General features: G+C 42.6%; 1 protein-coding gene across 15 annotated transcripts in view; it reads right to left on the reverse strand.

The window, feature by feature from the left end:
* The window catches only part of CLASP1 (cytoplasmic linker associated protein 1), a 268,343-nt gene that overhangs the window by 117,352 nt on the left and 132,450 nt on the right, over window positions 1-18,541 (reverse strand). For all 15 annotated transcript variants that reach the window (XM_032353912.1, XM_032353910.1, XM_032353909.1 and 12 more), the window contains exons 9-11: window positions 4,481-4,633; window positions 1,709-1,782; window positions 492-584 (exon numbers count right to left, since the gene is read on the reverse strand). In XM_032353912.1, coding sequence (XP_032209803.1) covers window positions 492-584; window positions 1,709-1,782; window positions 4,481-4,633 — 320 coding nt within the window. The remainder of the gene's footprint in view (window positions 1-491; window positions 585-1,708; window positions 1,783-4,480; window positions 4,634-18,541) is intronic.

The raw sequence follows: 18,541 nt of genomic DNA on the forward strand, positions 1-18,541 counted from the left end.
GGCTGTCATTTTATTGCCTCACTTCCTGCCAGCCGACCACTGGAAAACAGCTTTCCTCAGATAAGACACACCCTCATTTTAATGTTCACCCCACTTTTCATTAATCTACTTTTTTAAATAGAAGGGACAGAACTTTCCAGCAAGTGATATGAAGAAAGGAAGGATGAAAGGGACACACACTGAAAATGCTACTAAGAAAAGTCAATTTACTGGCTAACAATTACAATTAAATGTTGACTAAGACAAGAGTGGAGGCTGTCTCCACAGGCTCCGCATTAGGTCTTTGCTAAAAGTACAGGACATACATAACGGCATAGGTTGGCATGCTTTTGAAACAGAAATAGAAGTGAGGTACTCTACTAAAAGGGTTAAGTGTAAACACGGTACTTTATATTTAAAATTCATCAGAGCTATATACCCCAACTGCATAATTATTTAGAACATTTAAATAAATCCAATGAAAATGTAATCACATGAAGTCAACGGCTTACAGCATTTACTCTTTGCTCCCAATCATGCTTGTCATCAGATAATATTTCCCTAATCTTGTTTATGGATTCCTCAAGGTCTCGGCTGGAATAAATCTGTAAGCAAAATTAATTTACAACCAATGTAAGAAAAATTACAGAATAAACAAAGATTAGTTTTTAATTACACAAAGTCAAGAGCTTTAGCAAGTAAAGTTTTTAAAAAAATGTCATTTTTTCAGAAGGTCCTATAACATCTAGCCAGATTTGTCTTAGAATGAGTGTCTTTCCCATTGTGAATATATACCCACTAGATTGATGCCAAGGGTGGATAACCAAGCTTCAAACACAGTTCTACTACAAACTCAACAGACAACTTCATGTACAGAAGAGAAAGAAGCCAGCTGGGGAATGATCTTACTCTTAGCATTATTTATAAATCTCTTCAAGTCTACTCTCTCATTTACACTCCCATCTTACTAATAAGATAGGTAGGGGAATAATCAGCCAAGAAGGATGCAAGCTGGGGAGGCCAAGGACTTAAGGATGAACCTGAGCCTACAATGCCAGTTACCTGATTTACACACACATGGCAACCCGGGAGCAGGTACCAAGTGATCACACGGACCTTAGTGCTACAGGAATCCAGAGCACCACATTCCATGTAGGCCTAGGGAAAGTGTTATTAGCCCCCAGTCAACAACAGATGACACTGAGGCACACAGCAGTTAAAATGTGTGAACCCCAACCTTACAAGCAAACTCTGCTTTGTCTGTTAGGTACTTAAGTGAAGCATCAGGATGGCATAAACTTGAGCTTTTCTTAATCCATTCTTTATAGCTTTTTAGACACCCAGTTCCTTGAAATTTACAACTTGTCTTAAAAAAATAAAGGCCCTAAATAAACATGCTTCTCTGTTCTCACACCTAATCTAATCATTGTTGGTTTGTTTGGTTTTTTCCCCACATTTATGTAACCTAATCCACAAAATTATTACTAGAGCAAGCAAGCAACCTCTCTCCAGCTCTTACTGAAAGATCACACTGAGTCTTGCCTTTTGCTCTTCATTTCAGCTATAAAAGGCACCAATTTTTCTACTGTGCAACAGCAGATCTCCTGTAGTCCTGAGAGGTAAAACTACTCACATAGGAAGGGATTTCACATATCACCTACTTAAAAATGGAATTCAAAGAGTCAGTCTTACCTGTTTTTAATCAAACTCAAATACTATCCTCACGTACCTGCACAACAGGTACATCATCAAATGCTTTAATAAAGTCCTCTTCATCAACAGCACCAGCTCCTTCTTTTGCAGCTATGAAAGAGATTCATTTTTAAAACATGAACAATGTGCAGAAGGCTGGTCTGAATATACACAATCACCATTACCTATTGGGAGATTTGTGACTATCTTTCTAAAGGCTTAATAAAAATTAAGAGTCCTGTGGAACTAACAAATATTACTTTTAATATCAAGATGAAATGCAATAATTCTACAATACTATATACGTTAGTTTAGAGTCACTTAGAGAGACTACTTGTTAAGGAGGACATTTAGCCTTTAAAGGATATAGATGGTTTATACTGTTGTCATGCCTGAATCTTTTGAAAGGTTGCTAATAAACAGATATATAACAAAGAATTTAATTTTTCGGGGAATGAATTTGGTTTTGTTATTGGTTAGGCATCTAGCATACCAAATCTGTGAAACATTCAAATAAGTACTAAAGAATTTAACAGTCTCACTTCAATTTTTTATTAGTCTCAAAACATATTAATTTCCTTGAATGCATAACTCAATTTTTCACTTGCACATCAATAGCAACTTTTGCTCATAAAGGTGTTATAAGATGCTCTGTATACTTGAAAGTTGATTGCTCTTATTAATAATTTTTACATTGATAAGTCTGACTGCTTTTCCAGAGTTTCCTCACAGATAAGTTATTTGATTTCTGGGGTCCCCATGGACAACACAGGGCTTTAAAGACGATTCTGGGAGCAAAAAATGTGTGTCCTCACTTTTGGTGAAGATTCCTCACACTGAGTTCACAAGCTCACTGTGGACAGATGACAGTAATGTCACACTGTGATGTGGTGCTCAGTGCCTATTTTGGTGAAAAGAACGGATTCCCTGAGCAGAACAGTCCCGAGCACTGCTCCGGTTATGTGCCGCACCACATACCCACATATGGAAGGGGACTGAGAGACAACCATGGTCCGTGAGCCCTGGAATCAGATGTAAGCAAATTCATGACTATGTTGTTAAACAAAATGGAAAAAAAGGATGAGAACGGGGCTGAACTCTCTACATAAACTAGAGTTGGGACTTCTGGAAGGGAGATGGGTAAAGGGCAGGAGGGGGAAAAAAAGTGGTCTGATGATACAGAAATTTTCTAATCCTTGGAACTAATGCCTCTCAAGAATAAATTTTTTTTTAATAAAAGATTAGAAAGGTTTTTCAGTGATAAAGAGGAGTAAAGGACTAATACACACTTCAACACAGATGAACCGCCAAAACACTAGGCTAAGTGAAAGAAGCCAGAGATGAAAGATTACGTGTTACACGCCTCCATTTCTATGTATGTAATATCTAGAACGGGCAAATGCAGAGAGGCAAAAATGCAAACTGCTGATGGCCAGGGGCTGGGGGAAGGAAGAGATGGGGAGCAACTGTAAAGGGTCCAGGGATTCCTTTTGGTAGTGGAGAAGCCCTTCTGGAACGAGCCAGAGGTGGTGGCTGCACAACACTGTGAATATACTAAATGCAACTGGGCTGTTACGTTTAAAATGATTAACTTGGTGTTCTATGGATTTAAACTCAATTTTAAAATATTTTTTAAAAGATTTTATTTATTTATTTGAGAGAGAGAGAGTGAGAGAATGAGAGGGGAGAAGGTCAGAGGGAGAAGCAGACTCCCCATGGAGCTGAGAGCCCGATGTGGGACTCGATCCTGGGACTCCAGGATCATGACCTGAGCCAAAGGCAGTTGCTTAACCAAATGAACTACCAGGCGGCCCAAAAATATTTTTTTAAGGCATCAAACAAATTAAAAAGATAGAATACCAATAAATGCAAAGGTTTTCCTTCTGCCGTTTCCGCGGTGTGAACATCCCTGTCAACCATCAGCACAGCTCTTTAACACTTATGAAGAAGCTAGTGGCAGAGGCACTGCAGGGACACTGAGCTGGAGTGAGGAAGACCCCAACAGTCTTGGGCCAGTGCAGAAGGCCAGGAAGACCACCAGAAGGAGACAGCATTCTAGGGTCAATCCTTATCCCAGTTCTAATTTAGCACATTCAGCCAAGTTCAAGAGCCCAATGTTAACAAGCAGAACAGGTCTAAAAACAATGGCTATACAATTTGAAGTAAAAAGAAATTTGCATGTCAACTTAAAAATGTGACAGCAAAATGCAAGTGGTATATAACAAGAACTCAAACTATCTAAATTGGGGGGTGGCAGAAGAAGGATTTAGAAGAGGACATCTTTGTAAATCAATGTTCAAAGATTGGGGAGCTCATCTCTACCATTTATTGTGGTCAACATCTATACTGGTCTCATAAAGATCAGCAGTACTTATAGAGACAAAATACATTTTAAGGACAGAAGGCACACCATCTGACTTCTGGACAGTCTCAGTGTAGCAAAGTTGGGAAAAAAAAAAAAAAAGAAGGCCCCATGGTAATTTCTGGCACTGCTGGAGCCCCATATCTGAATAAAGCCATAACGGCACACTCCTGCTCTGTCTCCGAGCTCTATGTTGTTAAACAAAATGGAAAAAATTTTTTAGTGATATTCTAAAATAAAATTGGTAATATTCTAAAATTTTGGTAATATTCTCCCACAGGCTCCCCCATACAAAACACTGCAACACTAAGCAAGCAGAAATTTATTACCAACAGAATTACTTAACTCCTGAAGGACACAGAAGGCAAGCACCATGTTCATCTGGTTTTAAATGCAGACAGAGCCAACCCCCCCCCCCCCACAGCATCCCCAGGGGGCTGGTTTTACCTGAAGACTTGGATCCCAGAGTGGATGACCCAAGCCGGCGGGTGGTCCCCATTCCAACATTTCTCCGTGAGCTGGGCGGAGCTTTGGATGATGTAGAACTAGCAGAAGAAGGTCTATTACCATCCACAGAATCTTCATCATCAAAATTTTTATCTGAAGAGTAAGCAGAGAAATCACTGTTTAAAAAAAAAAAAAAGTACTTTTTCACCCAAATGTAAAACAAACTAGCCTTAGAGAGATGAAAGGTGTGCCTAACTCTTGGGATCTGAGGTGCCAGTGCAGGGTCTTAGCTAAGTCCCGAATGCAGATATAAGTATCACGCTCACTTTCACGTATCTAGAATGCTCTCCTGCTCCAATTTCGGAAAACAGAGAAAACATAAAGAGGAAAACAATCTCTTAAAAAACCACCACCTAAAAACAGTTACTTTAACATTTTGGCATATTTCTGACAATTCTTGCACACATTTTTTTAGGAACACCTGACACAAGGCTACTTATCATTTGGTATTTTGTTTATTTTCAAATATGTGCATTTTTCCATGTGATGAAATATGCTTCATAAACACTGTTTTAATGGTTGCAGGGTACTCTGTAATGAAAAAATGGCACAACTGAAACACTCTTGTTGTTTGGCATTCTAATATGTCACCATTAGAAATAAAGTTGCAACAAACACCTTGCTACTTGCATTTTTGTTTAACTTTTTAACACTTTTAAGAAAGGGGGAAAAAAATACCCTAGAAGCAATACCTGCAGGGTCTAAGAGTATTAAAGTTTTTAGTATACACTGCCAAACTTATTTTCAGAAAGGTGATGTGTTTTTTTACTGGAAGGTCAAATTAGTGCCTATGTTGTCACACCCTTGCCAACACTAAATACTATCATTTTTATTTTTATTTATTTTTTAATAGCTAGCCAACTTATAGTACAATCATTTTTAAATGTCAATCAATTTGACAGATGAGAAAAACACCTCCTCCTCAATGTTTCATTTCTCTTTAAGTGGGGTTGAGCACTGTTTCTTCAGCTCATTAACTTCTAAAATTTCTAAGCATCAGTGGATCCAAGGAATATTTCTCAGGTTGCATTTAAAATTAGAAAGAAAAAGAAAATTAAAAACAACTTTGGGCTTTTAAAAATCAACATATTTAGAAACAAGATTTGGATGACACAAACTTAAAGCTATCATGGCGCACTACACAGAATACCATGGGTTTCCACAGCATCTGTGAGTCATTCAGCATCTGTGAGTCTTAGTCACTCTAAACTAAGAACCAAAGAGTAATTAAAAACAACAACTAAAAGAAAACAAACATCTGTAGCTGGTAATATTCATAATTTCTGAATAAGGGCACCAGATCTTTACCAGTACATCTGAAGTAAATAACTGCTGACCAGAAAAAACAAACAGCAACCTGTTTCCTTGATCTGGTCGCTTCTTGGCTCAGTTATCAACAGCCGAGTCTTGTGTCTACTTAGGAGTCTACTGTTCCTCACAACTATCAACAATCCACTTCCAAATATACGGCTTCTTTCATTCCACACTGGTGGGAGGTATGACCCATCCTTCTACATGCATATCCTCGTGCAAATTAGCCTCCTTCAAGCATGCCTTTACAGTTCCCAGATTTCCCAGATCAAGCAATCCTCTTTCACAGGTGGCCCTTGAAAGCCACACATCCCCTACTGATTCAGAAGTTCGGTGGTCTCTCAGCACAGACTTCCCACATGGAATCAAAAGGTGATACCTGAACTGCAAGCACATTAACGAGGCCATTCCCAAGAGGAAAACTACGTGTGACGATGACAAGGACTGCTCTCAGCCCATCTGCCCTCAGGGGAGCTCTAATCATTATTCTTGCCAGAACAGGAACAGTAACAGTTTCAGTCTGTGGGAAAGGGGCAGAACCAACAGGGGAAGCACTATCATGCTTCACAGGGAAATTCAGGTCAAGTCTGTTTAGTTTTTCGAACATGGGTAGGCACGCCTTGGAGAACTGCATTCACTTGGTGAGAATTATTTTCAATGGGCCGATGTCACTGGAATTCCTGGAGTTTCTACCAGAGCAATGACTGCCTATGAAGGACCAGCCAGACTCAACCACTTTCAGCAAACAGCCAGAAACCAGAGTCCATAAAACAACTATTTCAGACGGGGCAAGAGGCAGTGCAGAACGGTGAGCCCCGAGAGAGAGAAACAGGTGAGCTACACAGTCACCCAACTTCCTGCCCGGACACAATTTCCAGGCCACCAAGTACTGGGAAGGAGACCCCAAACTGAACCTAGAAGCCCTGCTAAGTTGAGAAAATGAAGATCATCAGACTTCAAGGAGGCAGAGGGGGCTGGAGGGTAGAGGCAGAGTGCTAGGAAAGAGGAAGCTACACAGAGAGCTCTAGAAATGCACTGACTCGTAGGCCATGCATGCAGGAGTGAAATTCCACACACAAGGCAGTTGAAAAATGACCAGGAAGCTACAAACTGAACAAGTTCCAGTGTCTGCACAAAGTAGGAAGGTGTTTGAGCACCAGAGCAGAATGATCTTGGAGACTCGCCCAAGGTATTCACTGAGACCCTGAGAGGGCAGGCCTTGGTAGAAGAGCTGAACTATTTTCAGCTACACTACACCGGACCTATCAGAAGTTCAAAAGAGGCCTCCAGGGGTTAGACAGACATGCTAGTAAATTAAGGCTCTGCCAAAGTAAAGCATAACATTTTTTTAAGGAACATTGGGCTCCCTGCTGGGCAGGGGAACCTGCTTCTCCCTCTCCCAATCCTCTACCTCTCCCCATCTCCTGCTCATGCTTTTTCTCTCTATCTTTCTCCCTCTCTCAAATAAGTAAAATCTTTTTCTAATAAAAGATTCAATTATTTTCATGCGACCTCTATACTAACAAAGAAAGTTAACTCGGGGCACCGGGGTGGCTCAGTCGACTAAGCATCCAACTTTCGGTTCGGCTCATGTCATCTCAGGGTCATGGGATTGAGTCCTGCATCGGGCTCTTCACTCAATGCAGAGTCTATTTGGGATTCTCTCTCTCCCTCTCCTTCTGCCCCCTTCACCCCACCCTGGCTCATCCACACACTTGCTCGCTCTCTAAAATAAATAAATAAAGCTTTTAAAAAAGAGAGAGAGAGAAAGAAATTCATGGGGCACCTGGGTGGCTTAGTCATTAAGCATCTGCCTTCGGCTCAAGTTATGATCCCAGGGTCCTGGGATCCAGCCCGCATCTGGCTCCCTGCTTAGCAGGATGCCTGCTTCTCCCTCTCCCACTCCCCTTGCTTGTGTTCCCTCTCTTGCTGTGTCCCTGTCTGTCAAATAAATAAAATCTTGTGTGTGTGTAAGGGGGGGGGGATTTATATGTCCTAATGGAATTAGAAATTCCAAAATTGTGGAAAGGGAAAAAAATTGCAGAAAGGGAAAAGAATGTTACTTGTTTTTCAGATTAGCAGTTGGACACACTGCTTTTATTTAATTCTTTTTTTCCCACACTGCTCTACATTAAGACACTTCACCTGAAAAGGCACTTGGAGGGGTAAAAGCCAATTGAGCCTATTACTTGAAAGCTAACACAAAGTAAGTTTGTTTCATGTTTACCAGCTTTCTGAAGACCCAGAAAAATTAGAATCAAATTAAAAAGGTTATTCCCTCTGAAAAGTACCCAATTTCAACCAACTAGGAAACTCCCTTACATAGAACATGCTATTCTTCCACTGGGGAGAGAATCTGTGTCTGCACCTGGCTGTGGTTGGAGGGGATCCACTCTGGATGCAGCCCCGAAGTCCCAGGTTCCAACAGATTTCTCTGTTTCTCAACTAAGCAACCCATACTTAACTCTACTCATCACTGAAATCCTATTTTCTTTACAGTTTTCAGCTAAGCAAACAAATGTTAGGTTATAGCCTCTTTTTCTAGACCTTTAAGACCAAAAAAATGTGTGAAAACCAGCATTTTTAACTATGCTTACTTGTGCCATTAACATCAGTTTAAAATTTTTCACACTGTAGGATATCTGTTACACAGGAAATGGACATGTAATCCAAGTCTTGTAATTCCAAGTTCTAGACACTGAACTTGAAGGCTTGTCTTTTTTTCTGTTGTACAGAAGGGTAAGTTTTCCCTGAGCCCAAAGGAGTAACTGATTCTATCTCTAGCCACCACTGCAAAGACTGTCATCTAAGAGTCACTACTCTCATCTGACAGTCTAGAGTAGAAACCTGGGCCTTCAGGTCCCAGTCTTTTAATCCTTTAAATCACCTGGGCTCCCTTCCCACTTTTACAGCACTGGGACAAGACATCTTTAAATGACCAGAGTGAGTGACACTGTGATCTTTATCCAACTCTCCATCAATTCATTCCTAGCAACCCAGTTAGTAGGCACAGTGGCATGAAAACAGCAAAACAGCACGCTGAAAAGGACTACAGATATAAAATACATTTTAAAACACAGAAGAGATAGGACCCTTTGAAGAAACCAAAGGCCAGAGAACAAACAGAGTCATCCGTGGACCCAAAAGCAAACCAGCAGAATTCTAAGCAGGCCTGTGAACGTGTCTTGCACAAGTCTTGAACTGTGGAAAAGGTGCTGAGTGGAGGCTAGAGAGTGACCATGGCCAGCCCGGAGGGCAGAAGCAGTCCATCAGCCTCAACTGACTCAGGCCCTGAATTCCCTGAGCAAGTCCTCGCAGGGCCCCAGCAGCCTCGGAACTGAATTTTAACCAAGCCAAACAGGGAAGGATATAAAGCAGCAAGCCACAGACATATTCTATGGGTCAAATATGATTAGAGGGGTGACTGGGTGGCTCAGTTGGTTATATGTCTAACTCTCAGATTTGCCTTAGGCAGTGATCTCATGGGCTGTGAGATCCTGAGATCGAAATGATTGGGGGATCTGCTTGAAGATTCTCTCCCTTTGCCCCTCCCCCAACTCACATACACATTCTCTTTCTCTCAAATAAATAAATAATCTTTCCCACCAAAAAGATCAGAAAGACCATTATATATACCATCATCACTACAGCTTTGGGTCCAGGGATCGTAGAGAAAACAGATCGGTCTACAGACAAGACTTCAGGACACCTGGGTCGCTCAGTAGGTTAATGTCTGCCTTTGGTTCAGGCAATGATCCCAGGGTCCTGGGACTGAGTCCTGCAACACAGTGGGCTCATTGCTCAGTAGGGAGCCTGCTTCTCCCTCTGCCTATTGCTTCCTCTGACTGTACTCTTGCTCACTTGTGCTCTTGCTCTCTTGCAAATAAATGAAAAATATCTTAAAAAAAAAAAACCCAAGTCTTCAAGTTTGGTGTCTAGAACCTGGTATTACAAGACTTGGATTACACTGTCCATTTAGAAAACGTATACACTCATTCATGAGGACAAACAAAATGTCACAGAAACTAAGAAACGTCTGTTCCATCGTCCATCAGCCAGGAGGGCAAGAACCTAAACCACAAAGCTTTTCCTCTCTTTTCTCCTAAGGCAGGCTCTGACTAGTGGCAATGGGGAGGAAATGTCTCATTTTCTAAAGCAAAGACAACTAACTCTCTGTTTCACTGCATTAGGGTCACTTTGTGGAAGCAGATATTCCCAACAGGCTTGCAGATTCACCCACTCCCCTGTTACCGAAATTCTCCTCCAAGGGAGTTAGTAATGTGGCAGCTTAGTAACCAGAATATAATTAGCATTCCCAAAGAGGCTGCACAGAGACATGGCAGCTTTCGTAAATATCCCCAAATTTCTTCCTTTTAATTGTTCACAGATCCAAGGCTTTACTTTCTGCAGTCTTGCCTGATATGCCCAACATATTCCTGTTTACTCCTGAAAACATTAGTCTACTGCTGGCTGCCCCTCTGAATTCTTGCCCAGCTCCATCCAGAAAGAGCTGACTGTGCCCCTCTCCGTGCTACATGGCCAGAAGTGTGTCTTTCACCTCATCCCACCCTGTAACTATGTGCCAGAACCTGTGTTTGGTGCTCTGCATATTCTCATCAAATCCTCCTGAAAACTCCACTCTTAAAGGTGGAAAATACTTAACACGCCTAGGTATAATACCCAGGGCCTGAAATCATGAGGCTAACTAAAAGGTGAAGAAGCCAAGATTCAAGTCCATGTCTGCCTGACTTAAGATCCTCTAATCTGAGTCACGATAATAATAATAATTTTAAAAAGGCAATCTGCATAAACTGGCCACTTCTATGGGCTAAGCACTGTGCTAAGTTAAGTGCTTTCTGTGCATTATTTATTTCTTATAACAGATGTTTGCTTATTTAAGAAAACTACTCAAGATAATTTCTTAAACACAGAATCATTACTAAATATCTCTTACAAACATACACATAAAAATCCTCAACAAAATATGAGGCAAACCAAATCCAGCAACAATACAAAGAATTATCATCATGGCCAAGTGGGACTTATCCCAGGAATGTAATGCTGCTTTAATTATAAAAATTAATTTAATATATTCTATTAATGGAATAAAAGACAACAACATGCTCAACAGATGCAGCAAAGTACTGGCCAATAATCAAAACAAAATCGTGCTAAAAACACAACAGATATTAGAAGGGAACTCATAAAGAACATAATATTGGGGCGCCTGGGTGGCTCAGTGGGTTAAAGCCTCTGCCTTCCACTCCGGTCATGATCTCAGGGTCCTGGGATCGAGCCCCACATCGGGCTCTCTGCCCAGCAGGGAGTCTGCTTCCCTCTCTCTCTGCCTGCCTCTCTGCCTACTTGTGATCTTTCTGTCAAATAAATAAATAAAATCTTTAAAAAAAAAAAAAAGAACATACTATTAACATCATATCTAATGGCAACAGAATTGATGCTTTATCCCTAAGATCAGAACAAGACAAGATGCTTGCTCTTGCCACTCTTACTCAATGCTATACTAGAGGTTCAAGCCAAGGCAATTAGTAAAGAAGGAAAAAAAATCAAGATTAGATAGGAAGAACTGAAACTGTCTCTGTTCACAGATGGCATAATCTTATATGTAGAAAGTTGTAAAGAATTTATTTAAAACTATTAGAACTAATAAATAAGCTCAGCATGGTAACAAGATATAAGACCAATACAGAAAAATCAATTGTATTTCTATACATCACAAATGAATGATACAAAAATGAAGTTAAGAAAACAATTCAATCGACAGCAGCATTAAGAGGTGTAGGCTGAAAACTACATAACATTGTTAAGAAAAATTAAAGACCTAATAAATGAAAAGACATCCCATGTTCATGGATCTGGAGATGTATAAAAAGTTACTTTTCTCACTAGCCAAACTACAGTTCTTGCCCATTTGTCCTCACTGGCTTTTAATTTTAAGCAAAGTTGGATGGTGCCTAGAGAGGCATGGAAGTGCAAGCCACACTGTCTGAATGGGGTAGCAGGGCAAACGACTGCTTCCCTTCTTAGTTTCCATATTCCTCCTTCAAAATATGCAGAGTGGCATAGGTGTATCCCCTCACAAGTTCAGCAAGTATGAACCAGCATCAAGCAGGATCAGTCCTTTAATGACGCTCTGTGAGAATACCCTTCAATATCCATATCCTGAACCGAAAGTCCCATTCTCCTCCACCATTAATAAAATTAAGAAATGCTTTTGTCAGAGTGCAAGGGATATAACAAGCTTTAGCCTGGCTGGAAACGTTGGCCTATTTCATAGTATAAAATGGAAATGCACAATGGAAGCTATGGAGGGGCCACACCAAGTGCTACTCCTGCCCCTTCGGCACCAGTAATCCCCTCGCCACCACAGGAAAGGCAAACCTGAAACCCCATCAAGCGTTACAGTGAGGGATCCCTTTCTACTCCTTCAGCCAAGAACTTGCTGCCAGAAAGCTCTGCTGGCATTTAAGATTATCTCAGCCATGACATCCTTAGTGCAGATAAAGCTAGAAGAGACAGGACAAAGAGGCAAACATTCTTTTAGTTTAACTCCTCCTTTCCAAAGGGAACTAAAAGGGGAAAAAGCTGGGGAGAAGACAGGCAAGGACAGCACTATCAGAAACTGGAGAGGGAAACCACGGGTAAGGAGGCCATGAGGCAAACCTCCACTGGTACCTGTTTCTTAGAGGCCCCGGGGGGAGCGAAACGTGCACATTGGGGAAGAAGTGACAAGCGCCTTCTGCAGGTGCAGATCAATGCTCATTCCTTCTTTCAGACAGAAAGGGTTTTGACCACCGCTCTCTGGTTTATGAGCAGGTAACAATGAGCCGGCTCAGAAGAGAAGTACAGATATGAACAACCAAGAGGCCCAAGGATGATTTTGTGGGAGAGGAAAGGCAGGGCTGGCAGTGAGCCTGCCCAAAGGCGGGGCCAGCAGTCAGTCACAGGCCTGTACTTTTTCATTAAGACTAATCTCAAGGTTTAGAAAGAAAATGGAAATACACTTCTGTTTTCCTACCTGTGGAAGAAAAGGGGTAACAGGGCCTACCTACAGCGAGCATCCAAAGTGTTTCCTGCTCAACCCAACCCTGTCTTGCACGGAGAGTAAAGAGCCAGTCTTGGGTGACCAGCCGTCTCCCACTCCCTCTGGGAGTGACCTCAGCGCTGCCTCGGGGAATGGGCGAACCCAGGCGTGGCCAAAGCTTCAGGACTCCGCTCGGACCATAGCAGTAATTAATTCTGAAGCCAATCTCTTCTGAACTGGGGCCCTGTAGCTACAAGCCCAGAAGTGCTGGAGCCAACCACGTGGAGGGAAGCAAACCAGAAGGAAGCAGAGCAAGAGATGGAGAGAGAGCAGGAAGGGCAACACCATGCCAGCGCCCCAGAGGCCACAGTGAAACCTCTCACTGTGAAACCTCACCCAGTCCCAGGGGCTGGTGACTTCCCTTCCCCATTCACAGTGGGGTTTGTTTCTCTTGCACTTGCAACCCAGAGTATCCCTTTGCTAGATTAAAGATCTCCTGCCGATGACACGATATATGTAAAGACAGAAAAGCCATGGGCCCGCAGCAAATGGCAAGTATGTACACACTTTTGTGTTGTGCCAGGAGTACAAGGAGCCGGCCCTTCAAACACATGTGGACGGGGCCGAAGAACTGGGAACAGATTGGTGTTTTGTTTTGTTTTTTTAAAAGATTTTATTTATTTATTTGACAGAGATCACAAGTGGGCAGAGAGGCAGGCGGGGAGGCGGGGGTCGAGAAAAGCAGGCTCCCCGCTGAGCAGAGAGCCTGATGCGGGGCTCGATCCCAGGACCCTGGGATCATGACCTGAGCGGAAGGCAGAGGCTTTAACCCACTGAGCCACCCAGGCGCCCCAGATTGGTTGTTTTTTTTTTTTTTTTTAAGTTACATATTTACTTAAGTAATCTCTACACCCCATGTGGGTCTTGAACCACAATCCCCAAGATCAAGAGTTGCTCTTCCAACTTAGCCAGCCGGATGCCCCAGGAATAGACATTTTAAAAAGATTTATTTATTTGAGAGAGAGACTGGGGGGGGGGGGGGCAGGCGGAGAGGGGCAGGCAGCGGGGGGCGGCAGGCAGAAGTAAATGGAGAGAGACTCTCAAGCAGAGTCCCTAACTGCGTAGGAAGCTTGACATCGGCTTCACCTCCCAACCCACGAGATCACAACCGAAACCAAGAGTCAGACACCTAACTAACTAAGCCACCCAAGTGCCCCCAGGAGAAGATTTTTTTAAAAAAATGCTCTTAAGAGGCATACAGCAATGGAGGTTATACAACAGAGAAAAACTACATGGGCATTTCTGAGAAAGGGAAGGCCCGGTCAAACCACCTTCCCTAGAGCTGGCTCCAAAAGCAAGAGATCCAGCTGCCCGCCTGTCAAGATGCCTTGGGGACAGTCTCAACAGCAGTCTTGTCAGGGTCACAGGAAAGAAATTAGGCGTTTATAAGGAAGAGAAAATAAAGGTAAATTAGGGCTATGCCTCTGCTAAGTGGTATCAATTTTTTAAAATTGCCTCTTTGTAATTTAGGAGTTCAAGTCCAGGGCACAGGGTCAGCTGAGAGGTGGTTTGGTCTCGAAGTAATCCCTCTGTCACTTCTAGAATGAAACTGGATGGATGCCCAGAAGCATCAACTTCCTCTCACTGGAGGCCCCTGGAGGGGATACCTCTTCTGAATACAGAGAACACAGCACGTGCACCCTCCTTCCTTCAGCTCTTCAGCACTTACTTACCAAGCATGACAGTGTGCCAGGCGCTCTGCTGGGAACTGAAATGCAGACAGGAAAGTCGTGGTTCTCACTCGAGAGCTCACAGTCCAGCTCAGGAAACAGACACACAACCAGAGGCTGTTATGAGTCCGTGTGATGTTTTGCTAAAGAAGTACACAAGATCTCCAAACGAATACAGAACAAGAGAACACAGAACAGGGCCGAATAAACTCAGAAAGGATCCACTGTGCCCGCCTACGAACCCCATGACATGAGTCATTCTATTACTCGTGTCCAGTCTCGAGGTACTCAACAATGACCGAGGATGGGAGATGTTTTCAATGTGCACAAACCTGACATCATTCAGGAACCCCTCGGATTACCATGCTCAGTGAATATACAGTGAGAACAAATTCCAAAGATGACTCCTGGGCAAATGAAGGACAGGCAAGGAATTTCCAACAGGAATAATGAACTAACGAGCCAGTTGTTTTCTGCATACTCCAGGGTTCAGAAGCCCCACTACTCTGAGACTGGCCCTATCTTGAACAACAAGGAGCAGAGGAGTGAAGGCAAATGACCCCAGTCGTGCCCCACAGTTAGGGTTACTGAACTCAGTATCTCTTGACCAATCTGAAAGCCCAATTTAAATGAAAACCCTGTTAATACTATACCTTCCCGAGATAAAAGAACCTATGGCAACACAGCAATAATCAGGTACAGATCAATCTTGAAGAAGAGTATCTCCCAACACACCTCACAAAGACTATAAACTCACCCCAGGAACCAAACCAAAAGGAAGGGAACACAAAGAGACTGCTAATATCCTGAGCATCAAAGACATCCCCAGAGGGGAAATTAGGGAAGATGGGAATAAGCTACCCTTACTGCTGGAACAGCAAGCCACTGAGCTCTGTGAACACTTGACCTGACTCCATATTAATATCTTCGGGTGAGCCAGGATTCTCGGGCAGACTGAAAACCTGGTTTTACATGCTATAGAGAACCATCATTCCCAGACATCTGTATGTTAGTGCCTTAAACTCTGAAAAGATCCAGGATAGACAAAAGCAGAGAGAAACCTTCCCCAAAAGAACTTCTCCTGTTTCTCTGCCTGCCAGGTCACAGAGCTGGGACCAGCCTCTTGCCCCTCTATTAGTCACCTAAGCCAAACTTTAGTAGCTGGAGAAGAGAAGGAGGGGAGAGGAGGCTTAAGTGGTCACATGTATAACTTTACTCTAGATGTTAAAGGTATTCGGAGATGAAAGCCCTCAGGCCTTCCCGGATCCTGCTTTAAACCCCTGCCCAGAGCCTGATAGAAAGTGAATTTAATCAAGTCACTACTGACTCAAATTCTCGGAGTCATTAGCAACTTCTCAGGCTTTTCACCTTGGAAACAAGATTATCAAAAGTTACACTGAATCCTACAGAACAGATCAGTCAAGCTCAGGAGAGCTCAAAAAGAGAGCCCAATCATTATAGTCTTGTTTTAAGAAAAAGAGCTCTTTCCTATTAAATAACTCTAAGTAAATGCATCAAGAGTTTGGGTCTGTTGTATCTTCTCCAACTATTACGGTTTCTTTCTTCAATCCAATGTTGATTCAAATCTGAATAATTTCAATCTTGCAATATGAAAAGTTAGAAGTCTTATTACAGTGGTTTTCTGTGTCCATAAAAAACAGGGCTTTGGATAACTTTAACACACATGAGCTTCCAACAAACCTACTGCGGAGGCAGTAGTGTCTTTTACTGAGCCCGCTCTAACAGCTACCTGGCATTCATACTGCTGTAATTATTTATATAATTACAAAGCAAAAAGTAATATAAGTCAAGAATAACTCGTTTCAAAATTTCAAAGTAGTTAGCTTTCTAAAATTCTTTTAATTACATTCGGGTTACCATTAATTGCAAATGACACTCAGGTCTGTTGCTGTTATTCGTCTAGAGAATCCAGATTGAGTATCTTGGCAGCAGAGAGGTTCTAAGACATGCTGATGCAGGGCCATGTGTAGAGGCCACACAGCTGCAGACTACAAACAGGAAGCAAGCAAAGGAAAGCTTAGGGGAGGTATCAGTATCAGGAGGTGGTGAGCAAGTGTCTTTTTTTCTTTTTTTAAAGATTTTATTTATTTACTTGACAGAGATCACAAGTAGGCAGAGAGGGAGGCCGGAGGGGCGGGGGTGGGAGGGGCAGGCTCCCTGACGAGCAGAGAGCCTTGATCCCTGGATCCTGAGATCGTGACCTGAGCCAAAGGCAGAGGCTTTACCCCACTGAGCAAGGGTCTTTTTAAGGGGAGAAAATGCAGGTAAATAGTTTTATAGGTCATGAGGTACAGGATATCCTTAGAGTTTTTTGTAAATTACAGGCACAAAATAACTGACCTTATTTGTTCGATAGCTATCCTTTCACACTGATCAATTGCTTATTTTCTAGCCCTAAGCATAAGGTCAAGTGAGTGCACCACACTCCACATGCCCATTTTCTCGGCCAACCACTGAGACCCACTCACTATAACCTCTGTAATGGCTTCCCACAGCACTCCCTGTATAATAATCATATTGCCCAATATATGCCGAAGAGGACCAGTATTTCCCACCCAATTTATAAGCACTCCCATCCTATCCTCCCCCATCTGCCTGTCAAAATCAGCCTTGTTGCATACAAACATGACCTTGCAGGGCACTTCTGAGCATACCAGATGGGGCTAAGGTCCTGGATACCATCAGACACCCTCAGTCCAGCTCAAAACCATGCTCTGACCTAAGAAGCTGGGATTCTCTTCCAGTAGGTAATGGGCTCCTTAACGTAGGTGGAAGAGAAAAGGGAAAGTTACATGAGGAGATGTTGGGGAGGGGGGAAGACAAGGGGCAGAAAGGTACGGAATGAAAATGGAATGGAAAGGAGCCAAGAGATTCCCTTTCAGTAGCTCTAACTTCAGGAGCAAACCATTAACTTGCTTGCAGGAAGAACAGCCAAGGTAATTTATAGAAGGAGCAGCAGGCTAGTTGCTACCTGTCTTGGATAAATATCTCCTTCCTTTGTCTATTCATTTAATAAACACATGAGGATCTACTGGCTTTCAGGCATTTTGCTAGGCCCAGGGAATACAGTAAGAACAACACACGCATGCTAACTGCCCACAGGGAACTTCCAGTACAAAGAGTTAACACAAATCTGCGAAGAGGGGGATGCGGGAAAAGAACAGCGTCCTGGGACAGAAGAAAGTAAAATTTCACAGGGGGTGGTGAGCGACAGTGTGGACAGGGTGATTCAGGGAAGGCCAAAATCATTCTGTAAGGCTTTCACCAAAGGCATATGGCTCATTTACAAGGGTGAGGAGCATTACTCAGGCATCTCTGTCATGGACGAGGAATTCAAGAGTAGGAGGGGAGAAAATGGAGGAGGAAGGGTCCGATTTACCATGAACAATGAAGCAAAGGAATGCCTTTGATTAAGCACCAGGGTAGAGGTCACTCTTTTAGCAGGAAAAGGAGCGCTACCAGGAGGTTACTCTTCCTCTCTGAAAACATGCCATGAATTTCTGATGCTTGGGCCCAGCCTCAAGGCCACAGGCCTATGCTTATTGTGGCCTGAACTGCAGGTAAGTGACTACAGTATAAAGCACAGTTTTCATCTCTGTACAAAGAAATCCAAGTAAACTAAAGACGCTAAAAATTAATTTTAAGATTTAAGAAGAGGGACTTTCGATTGCGGTTTTTTTCCCAATTTCATTTTTTAAAAAAATCAAATGTATACACCTATTCAACCCTGAACCTGGTTATAAAGACTCCACAAAACCCATTCTAACAAAGTTACAATAACTTTGCATCTGCCTGGTTTACCAATCCTGCTCATTCCGAAGGTCACTGGGTAGATACGTACTCAATGAGTGGGCATCGGGCCAGATGGGACATCATACATAAGTAGTCGCATGCAGC

Source organism: Mustela erminea, chromosome 8 (genome assembly GCF_009829155.1).
Source record: "Mustela erminea isolate mMusErm1 chromosome 8, mMusErm1.Pri, whole genome shotgun sequence".
In the NCBI taxonomy this organism is placed as follows: Eukaryota; Metazoa; Chordata; class Mammalia; order Carnivora; family Mustelidae; genus Mustela; species Mustela erminea.